This window comes from Mesitornis unicolor, unplaced genomic scaffold, assembly GCF_000695765.1.
Source record: "Mesitornis unicolor isolate BGI_N332 unplaced genomic scaffold, ASM69576v1 scaffold18041, whole genome shotgun sequence".
Lineage (NCBI taxonomy): Eukaryota > Metazoa > Chordata > Aves > Mesitornithiformes > Mesitornithidae > Mesitornis > Mesitornis unicolor.
This window is the reverse complement of record NW_010163372.1, coordinates 1-10,729: the sequence shown is the minus strand read 5'-3', so window position 1 is coordinate 10,729 and position 10,729 is coordinate 1. Positions and strand designations below refer to the sequence as shown.

Genomic DNA, 10,729 nt, shown 5'->3' with positions numbered 1-10,729 from the left:
GACAAGCCAGGGGCTAAATGAAGGTGCACTGGCCAAAGATGTAGACCAATTTATTAATTATAGTATTTTTACACTCATAAATAGTATAGGCAGCTTATACCAATGGAAGGGATCCTCTTCCCCTTCACTTCTAGGACACCAGAGGGAGTGTGCTTGCCGGGTGGGAGCAGGGCAAGGCAGGAGCTGCTGAGTCTATGGACCACACAGGGCAGGCAAAGGCATCGGGAGTACCTGACCTTTCTCCTCAGTCAGGGAGAGCTGCCTTTCCTGGCCTGCGTGCCCAGGGACAAGGCTGGGAGGGTTGACATTAGCCATGCAGGGCAGAGTCGTTGGGGTAGATCAGGCTTTGAGTCAATACACAGAATTTCCTCCACAAGCATCACATTGGCAGCGTTGGTGATGCTCTCTATTCAGCAGCTGGAACATCAATCTGAAGCAGTAGGAAACAGGCTTTTTCCATATGGGTGCACTGTACTGCCCCTTGTCTAACTGGGCTGGTAATAAAAAAAGTGAGGCATCTCCCAATGAGGATGTGGTGCCCATTGTAAACGTTACTACTGTGGACTAGTCAGTCAGGTTGCATGTGCTGCATTGGTCTGCAGAGAGAGCTGCCTTTCCAACACATCAGGATTTCCTTCAAACATGTGAGCATCTGATCCATGACCCTGCTGTGTTGCAGCCATCCTGGGAAGAAGGCAAGGCTGGCCTTGCAGAGGTGAGTGCACGTGAGGCAGAGCCACCCCTTGCTGAGGGCAGGCTGTACAGCGGCTCAGTGCGTGTTGTTCAGGACATGTCCTGGAGGAATGGAGTCAGCAGCAGCTTTGCAGCATCCTCATATCTGAAAAAAGCCCAGTATTTCCTCCCTTGCCAAAGAGAGTAACTGTGGCAGGCTCATTTGTCCCAGCTGGAGGCAGCAACTACCTGATGTGCTGCTGAGAAGTTGTCTGCAATGCTGAGGATGAGTAGCATCCTGACAAACGTGAGGGTCTAATCACAAGCACCCAAGAGCCCTGTCAGGTGATTATCCATGTGTGCACCTGAACACTTTTCCTGACCAAAACAGGTATTTGTAGTTTAGTGCCACCCTATGCTGGCCTGGAAAAATGCTTATTCTGATTGAATCCTAACCAGATATCTCTTTATATACACAAGCGAGGCTGTCGATGTGCTCCCAGCAATCCTAGTACGTGTAGCCCTTGCTGTAAAGCTGTGAAGGGAGGCTCCCAAGGTCCGGCAGGTAAGTGACATTCTCATCCAGGTGAGAAAGAGGCACTGTGTCTTCCTCACTGATTTGCCGCTCAAACTCTGCCTTCAGAGTTGGCCGCTGATTATCAGGGAAGGCCAGGGAGAACAAGGCTTCGGGCTCACACACAAACTTGTACACGTAGCGCTCGCCAGCCACCTGCGGGGAAGAGAGGAGATGAACACTGCAGGCACGCAGGCAGCACTCGTGGTGCTCCCCAGCGGCGGAGGTGGCTTGCAAAAAACATCTGGCTGCTCTAGCCTGCTGCCCTGAGACATGTCAGAGTTGTAAACTTCTCCTTGTGCTGCCCTCCTGCTCCTCTGCTGTTCTGGTCTCCCCTGGAACAGCTCCTGGGATGGAGGATGCTGCAGCTGGCTGCCCAGGTAGCAACAGCACCAACAGCCCCTGACCACTCTGTGCTGCGATGTAATTACAGTCACAGTTGTCTTCTCCAGTGCCCTGGGTCTGGAAGAGACCATCCCCATCCACATAGGCTCAATCCCTGGACAGCCTTTCTCTTACCAACAGCATGCCCAGGCTGACTGTATGTCTTTGCAACTGCATAAATTCCAACTCTCCTGACTGCAGACATACACAGAAAAAGAAATAAATCATTACTCCCCTTTGGTTTATTTCCCATGTGTTACTTAGATTCAGCTCCTTTACACGTTCCTCATATAACTGCTGCAACGAGAAGACTAAGGAAAACTCAGGATGCCAGCCCAGCTCAACTGCGTTCTGTACCTGTAAGACTTCTTGTCTCAAATAAGAGAAGCATCAAGACACGCAGAGAAATGCCATCTGCTTTGCAAACTGACCTTCTGCATGATGCCTTTCTCATAATAGTAGCGAAGGGATCGGCTCAGCTTGTCATAGTTCATGGCTGGACGGTTCTTCTGGATACCCCACAGCCTGGCTACCTGTAGAAAATGGCATCAAAGAGCATGAATGTCTGTGAACCCAACCCAAGGGCAAAAGAATATTATCCAGCTGATTCTCTTTTGAGGAATGATGCCACAGCACATACAAACATTTACATTTAAATAATAGACTCAAACAATTATTATTTAGCCACTTTTCAGCAAGAAGAGTAGAAAGGGCACCCTGTATCACAGAGTGGCATTCTCCTTGCCACTACAGAGCTAATTTCACTCTCCAGTACATTGAAAGCTTGAGGATGAGCTAAAAGACTGCTTAATCCTGTCCTATGTTTTATCTTCATGGAACACATGTTTACCAGGAGCCCAAATATGAGGGAACACCTCCATTAGAAGACCCATGTGTCTTTCTTCCTACATGATTTTCAGCTTTGTCCGTGAGACTCAGAAGTCTGTTGTAAGCGTTTCAGCCCACCAAAACAGCTCATCTGCACTGAAAGTGCCCGTAAAGGTTGGTATTAGCAAGAACTGTGCTAAATGCAGTTCTAGGTGGAGAAATGTATGAACAGCTATTACAGACATCTCACAGATGTCAGATATCACTGGGTGATGCAGCGGCTACTTCCCCTGAGCCTGTAGAGAAGATAAATGGTTTCACCTCTTCTGGCTCTATGAGCTTGAACTCCATCCCTCGGCCAGTCCAGGCAATGAAGTGAGAATTGGTTGGATCGTCCAATAAAGCCACAAGAAATTGCCAGAGCTGGAGAGATCCCCGTCTCTGGTACGGAGGTCCTTCCCTGTACCCTCCAGCTTCCTGCTTGATGTCTCCTGCTCAGAAGAACAAACAAGGTGTCTCTAAGGGTAACAGTGCAAAAACAGGTTTTAAAAAAGCACATTTCACAGATGTTTACCTGGAATATTTCAATTCACGTAAAACAGAGCGGCCAATTCACCAGCTGCTCTTCCAAGAGGAGCTCTGATGAACCTTGCAATTGAGCTACTTATGCTATAAGGCCTGTTTGCTGCTAAAAAAGGTCAAGAAATAGGAGACCAAAAAGTCCGGTACGAACAACAGCTAGCACGCCTGCAAGAGCAGCGTAATGAACTACGTAGAGAGTGGTCAAGTGGCTAGCAAAGATGCTGGATAACCCCATCTTACACCCAAAATGAGAGCCATTCTTTCTCCAACCTTCAATTTTTTCTGGAACAACACAGACATCCTCAGTAAAGGACCTCATCTGCTTGTCATAGCTGCAGCCTGAAAGATAAAGCAACACAGGCAGTAATCGACAAATACAGGGTGGTACTTGAGGGCAATGCAGTGCAGGGAAAAGACGTCACTGGATTTCTTACCTAATGTGTCTTCTGTATTTGGATGGCCTGGATAACTCTCAGCATTTATGTGCATGGAAAGACAGCCAGGAACATCTACAGAACAATTAGCAAACTCAGTTAATTAAACAGCACAGGAGGCAGAATGATCTTGCTCTCCAGAGGTGGACAGGTAAGTGCAGCTCTCTAACCAACATCCTCATAACCAATATATAGGAGGTCCTAAACCCTCCTACAGGGTTAGTGGCAGATGGGAACTTCTTATGTCTCAGCCATCTCACCACAACCTCGTCTTCATGATGTTTCCAGTCATGAATCACACTAACAAATTTTTGTGGTACTATTGCCTGACATCCTTCCGCATAGCCAGTCACTTACACACCACTAATACAAAATCTTGGATAACAGGCTAAATTTGTGTCATCTCTCCCTCATCTTAGTTTAAGATAACTATGTACTCTGCTACTTCTTTCACAGGTGAGAAGGCATTAACATTTTTCCAGGAGTACTATGATGATGTTAATGGAGAGCAGCAGCACGTGAATGTTTACTAACAGTGTGTCACAAATGTAATTTTAGATTTCTTAAGTCTCTGGCTTTTTCACATCTTGACGGGGCATTCTCACAAACAGCTGAGAAAACATAAAGGATAAAACAGCCTGAGTTTGAAAACAAGCAGGAAGTCTCTTCATGATCTCTGTGCAGCGGATATTGTTGCCTGGGCACTGCAATTTATATCTTCTGTATTTTGTTTTCTGAAACCTGTATTTTCTGAATCAAACCTGTTTTCCATCTACAGCTGAAGTGGAAGTTGTAACTGGGAGCTTTGGAAAGATTTACCTTGTTTCCCTCATACTCCTGTGCATAGCCACTGCTTTCAGCAGACGTTTTGCTGATGCTAAGGGTGGAAGAATACTCTGAGCTGACAGACTGTGTATTATTACAACCGTAAACTACTGTCACAAAAAGCATTCTTCTGGGTTTGCACATTTTCTTCCCCTGTCTGGACAGAAGGACCCACTGAAAGTGTAATATCAGCTCAGCCACAGTGGTGGATTCTGTGCCCTCACAGGAGCTTTTTATTTATGTAATTATTTCCGCTAAAGGAAACAACTCAAAATGTCTATTAAAATACCAGGAAACTAGAAGTAACATTGCCTCTAGAAAAGGGTGTTGTGCTGTCAGGGTAGCAAAGTCTTTGGACAGGTCTGCTGAAAAAGTGAGATTTACCACTTGTGGAAGAATAGGATTACCTCTCTAGAGAGCTATTTTTGGAATTATAAACTTTTTCTCTTGTGACTCTCTGAAATCTCTGCTCTCTGTGTTCTTTTTCTGTGGGAAGTGGCTGGTAGAGGCTGACACTGCAAGAGACACAGAGCAGCACACTTGCACTTGGCCGAGTCAACCTAGACTCTGTGCTTATACCTGTCCCTAGAATTGGCCAGTTTATTGTCAGCCACCCAAGCCTCTTTAGACTGTTTCAGCTTTAGACTTAGATGCGTTTGTCAGACTAAAGCTGGTTTATTTTGCGTGGTAAGCTCCAAGTGAGTTGGCAGCTCTCTCTGTGACCAGCTGCAGTGAGTTTCCTGCGGGTGTCAGCTGCCAGAGACCAAGGGGCTGGGAGATCTGCGTCTCTGCCTCAGTTTTGTGAATGGAATTATTCTGCCTCCAGTCAGGAGAAAACATGTGAGACCAGGCAGTGTCATGAGTTGCAGCTCAGGGCTGTGCATTGCAACCCCTGAATCAAGCTGTTTTCATCTACAGGGCTTGAAGGCCCCCTCTTGTTGCAGGAATCCAAGAGTTTTTCTGTAAAAGCTCCAAGATATTTGATTCCTTCCTTTCTGCCATCGTTCACACATTTTCAGTATAATTTTTTCAAAGCCGACCTTACTCCTCTCCCTGTCTACAACCCACCAGCTTGCACATCCCCCAGAACACAAAAACTCTGTGAGACTGGGAATGTCTGTTTCTCCATTTCTGGTGGTGTGAGTGAGCTAATCATGAATTTTGAGAGTCTCCCCAGTGGCTACTTATTCCCTTGGAAAAAGAAATGCATGCCTTTGATCTAGTTTGAATTGGTTTAACATCACCTTACACTGCTTTCTACTGTCTACCAGAAAGTCCTCAGAATATGGTAAGGAAAGCGGATGTCCCAGCCTCCTCTTGGATGCAGTAAGCAGACAGATCTGTTTGCATTTCCTGCTGCACAGCGTTTTCCAGACACCACACGCTCCCGAAGATGAAGCAGTGCTGTTCCAAAGCCCACCAGTGATGGTTGTTCACTCCCACTGATGTCTGGTTTATGCAGTCAGAAGGAGCTGGTTCTGCCCACCTGAGTCATACACGTAGTCCACCTGCTCCTGCTTGACCACCACAGCTGCTGGATACTGATGGCTGCTGCCCACTGGGCTCGCCTGCTCATACTGCAGGTCGTGGTACTCCTGTTTGAAGCTCTGGTGAGTGAGCTGGAGACAAGTCTTGGGCATCTGGCGCTGGTAGGCAATGGTGTCTTCCTGGGCCATGCTCTGGGAGGAGGACAGGGAACGGCACATCTCCACAGGTGGCTGGTATGCAGAGCTAGGAGAGGGGAGAGGACATGGGCTGGATGCTGTCTTGGCCCTGGCTGAGGGATAGAGACTTCCTTGGCCTCAGCCTGTTACTGGGGCTGCAGGAGATGCACCAGAGCTGGGGCAAGGAAGGGACCCCAATGAAAGACATTTCCAAGGGCAGCTACACAGCCCATCGTTCACAAAGTCTGACAGGGTTAAGGTTATAGACTTCTTCAACCCTAGGCAGCAGTGGTAAGTCCCAGGTATTCTGGGGCAGGAAGCAGGAGGTGGGTGTCCTGTGACTGCTGGAAACTGAGCACTTTAATCTGGATGCTGCAGCCCCTCCTCCCTGAATTGCCAAGGAGGGCAATGCTTCTTGCCAGTGCCTGCCTCCTCCAGGCAGTAACTCACCTGTTTTTGTTGAGGTATCCACAGCTGGATGTGGGGTGGGGTGGCCCCGTAGGGGTCAGGAAGCTCCTGTCCTGTCTAGGGAGCTGTTGGAGTGGTGACTGTGTCAGGGCTCCTGGGTTGGGGGACTTGATTCCAACTTGTCTGGGTTGATCATAGGCACTGGGACGGTCAAACAGAGATTGGGGTTACAGTCTGGGGAGGACTCCTGGCAGCACCTGGGGAGAACGTGTCACAGCAGATACGCTGTCCCGCCATGCAGCCACCTAGGCCAGAAAACTCCCAGCATAAACTCCTTCCTTTCTGATTATTGCCTGCCCCCATGCACTATAGCAATAACCTTCCAAGCAGAGAAACTGGAGAAGGTGCCTGTAGTGGAGGAGCTGTACTGTAACTCAGGCAAGTAGCTGAGACTGTGGACAATGGTGTTGAGGATCTTCTTATGGGACAGATTTTGGAAAGCAATGGGGGGAGAAAGGCACATGATGGATGTCAAGACTGCTCTCAGCATCAGGGCAGCTGAGGAGCAGCACTAGAGGGAAGAAAAAGAGGCAAGCACAGACCTACACTACACAGGTCTGAGTGGGCTGCCATGACCCGACCCCCAGTTAATCTGTACTGCAGCAGGCGTGCCCTGCCCTCACCCAGCAGACAGATTGGGTTGCTGGCATAGTGCTGCGTTATTGGATAGTGCAGTAGCACTTGATTTTGTTACCGCTCTTGTCCCTCTCCTGTGTGAGCTGCGATACCTGGCGTAAAGGCACTGCTCGCCATTGTGGTACTGGAATGACTGCTTATGGTTGCAGGACAGCGTGGGGTCCGAGGAGGGACTCTGAGGCTCCTTTTTAATCTTAGCAGAAGGACTGTGAAAAGCTACTGTGGGAGAGAAACAAAAGATCAAGTCGACACTTTTGTTGTTTATGGAGAAGTACTTTTATCAGCCAGTAAAAAGTCAGTTATGATGCCACCACCTTGACCTAGTTCTGCAGGCTCTGAGAGAAACAACATACTGATATGCACAACTGTTCAGTGGACTTTCCTGAGCTCTGCCCTTGGTTTAGTAAGGTTTGTACGATACATCAACCTTAAAAGACCAGATCTAAGGTAGTGTTAAGGTACTTTGTGACAATCCAGAGCACTTCAAAAAGGATTTAGAGTGGTCATTTCCTAAGCTGTTCGGGGCTGAGACAGACATTTTCTGTTATGTCGTAAGGGGTAGCATGCACATACTCTATTTTTCAACACAGGAAAGTAAAGTTTTGATTTGCATAATGCAGAATTCTTTCATTGACGTACCCAGTAAGCTTGTCCTGTGAGTAGTGTTAACATGTAGCACTGCATTGAATTATAACACACTAATATTATAACACATTGTAGACTGTCTGATAGTATCATTTGTCCAGCAGGACAAGAAATGTAAGGTTTTTGTAGACACAGCTACAAGAGCTGAAGGTTTTCTGTTGGAAAATACTATTATATGTATTGCATACTGTTACATACCAGGCTAACCTGCTCACAGACACCTTACACAAAGTAGTGCTTTTGGATGCAGCTAACCAATTTAGATCCCTTTTCCAAAGGAACAGAGCAAGCAGGCTCACAGGCATGTCTCTTCAGGGATACTATGCCCTGGCAGGCAGCAGACAGGGCCATCATCTCACAGAGGCCATGCTGGCAGCTGATGCTCAGCCAGAGGCCATACAGGTGGGCAGAGCCCCAGAAAAGCACCTGCAGGAGATACAGCACCCGTAATTCCATGTACAGTCCAATTTCTCTTGCTTGGGAGGAGTAATAGCACAGATTTTACTTTTGATCATCACAGTAATGCATTTTCTCAGTTGTTCAGTGGTGCCTAATCATTCACACATACAGCAACCAAAATACACATCTGTTGAAACCACTCTGCATAAGGGACTGTGGTAGTTACCACCACACAAATGTACTTTTGCATTGTCCAGAAGTGGACAGTCAGCTTGTTCTTTCATCACCATCACAATATAGAAATGAAATGAGTACTTTAACCTCCATATCTTTATGTTGCATTCAGGTATTTGTTTGATTTAAGTGTATCCTGCCCTGCTCCCCTGGGATGTGTGGTTTCTCCCATGCTACTTACAGTTTTCTGAATGAAAGTCAGGCACAAATTGCTCATCACTGTCTGGAACCTGAGCTGCCAGGGAGGAGGGGAGAGAGAGAGAGAATTAGATTTGGCACTTTGTGCGGTGTAATTAACAGTAAGGCAGAAATAAGTCTATGCAGGAAAGACCTGAGCTTTCTGCTGCAATGCACTTTAGTGACTAAGGAAAGTTTCCCTTTGGGATTACTGAATACATTTTTGCCTGCAGATTTACCCCTTAACAGTCTGCCAGTTTCTTTTTCCCTTACCTTGGAAATAAGGACAACAGCAAGTTTGTGAGCTCACAGCTTTCATTAGAAACGTAACACGCAGGGGTTTTTAAGCCTTTGGCATAGGAAAAACAACTACCAACTGATAGATTTGGAAAGGCTATGCCAAACTGACAAGCAAACAGGAAACATCTATGCCTTCATTGACAGATATTTCAGTAGCTCCAGAAGCAGTGGATAGCTTGGCACTAGTGGAATACGCTACAATTCACAAATCAGCAAAAGAACACTTCAGAAGTAAAAAATAAAATTATCTAGTAGTAAGAGAGGGAAATTATTAATAGCATCTTGCAGGTATGTGTGATTTTGTACATAGGAAATGTAAGAGGAAGTGCTGGTGTAGTCATAGGGAACCTGACAGCAAACAGCTGCTCTTTTCCAACAAATCACTGCAGTAAAGCTTATTTCTAGGCATCTGGCCTGTGGACAGCATTGTTAGTACAGCTCCAAGAATAACAGCAAGGTCTGCAATATTTGAATACTGATGTTTTGAATATTTCAAGGATTGTGGTGAATTTGGTTCTGACAAAGAACTAAGCTTTTGGGTGCGCTCTGGGAGAAACTGTGAGAAGAACCTTAACAATAGCAAATGTAGTGAAATATTCTAACATGACTTCTAACAATTACTCTTATGTCCTTTTTACTACAGGGAAGGAAGAACTTGTAGCAGATTGTCATCTCACAAAATCTCCCACAGACTATTTCCAAAAGAAATGCTGTTGCTAGTGCATTACAGACAAACCTAGAGTTTTGTTATTGCAGAGTGGGCAGGAGATTGCACTTGCTCGGCTCTAAAAGCAAAGGTGATGTAGTCAAAGTAAAGGGATGGGAGGAATGGAAGCCCACTAATCTCAGTCACTTGAAGCTAAACTAGACAAGACATGCCAAAAATAAACCGTGGGGAATAACACTGCATTAACAGCAGGCAGTCGAATGGAATGGAACTGGCCAAGCTCTTTGCACTGTAATCACTGTTCCTTAAAATAACCTATATGACAACAAGCTGGAAATATAAACGATAAAAGGTGGAGAACAGGAAAAAAACCCACAAATACAAAATTCATTTTATGAACTATATTTAAAAAGTGACATTATAGGAGAAGAAGAAATTGAGATCACATTAAAACTAGTTTCACTTGGAATGAACAGGATTGCCTGGCATTTGAAGTTTTCTCTTCCTTAAAGTAAAAAGGCAAAACTGAGCAGTGTTTAAAGTCCAGGAAGGTCCCTTCAATGGATTATCTTAAAAGAAACAAACAAACAAACAAAAACTGACAAAACTTGAGAGAAACACTTTGTTTCCTAATTTAAAAGAATAGTTTATGGTTTGTTTCAGAAAATAGCAGCGTTCTGGCAACCAACAAAGTGACAAATCAGCATAAAATCGAACCAGCTACAAGTAGCCTGAAACGAAAATTGTAACCAGGAACGCGGGCTAACCGCCAAGTTCCATTCATAAGCAAATACCCAGCACAATAGTGCGATTCATGCGTCTTCATTTACACAAGCCAGAGGTTGGCAAGTCTGAAAAAAATATCTAACGTTTGGAGCTAGGCAAACAAAGCAAAGGAGCAGCACAACCATCAAAAGACAAACAACCGAAAGAGGATCAAAATAAAACAAAGCGAAGGGCAGGAGCCTACCTTCCGTCAGCCAAGTCTCCTGGAGCTGGCTCAAGTCCTGGAAGAGGTCTGCACAGAGGAGCGAGAGGCTCCTTCAGTAAGGGCACAGCGGGATGCTCCTGCCACGGCGATGCGGGCGGAACGAGGCGGGAGCGAAGGCGCAGGGCGAGGACCCGGTCCCTGCCCAGGAGTCTTCGCCATCTCCATCCCCCCTTACAGCTCCCCATCCCCTCACCTTCCGCATCCTGCGCCGGCGGCAAGTCCGGGTCCCCGGGTCTCTTCCTAGCGCCC

General features: G+C 46.3%; 1 protein-coding gene across 1 annotated transcript; it reads right to left on the bottom strand.

Annotated features, from left to right (window-relative positions):
- Positions 1-1,180: 1,180 nt before the first annotated feature.
- On the bottom strand, positions 1,181-10,722 carry ETV4 (ets variant 4; the record flags this gene model as incomplete). Its single annotated transcript, XM_010193950.1, has 11 exons — positions 1,181-1,402; positions 2,062-2,163; positions 2,780-2,949; positions 3,311-3,379; positions 3,475-3,549; positions 5,786-6,030; positions 6,414-6,572; positions 7,160-7,286; positions 8,527-8,580; positions 10,460-10,507; positions 10,674-10,722. Coding segments are annotated over 11 exons (1,320 nt in total), but the record flags the coding sequence as incomplete, so codon positions are not given.
- Positions 10,723-10,729: the final 7 nt, after the last annotated feature.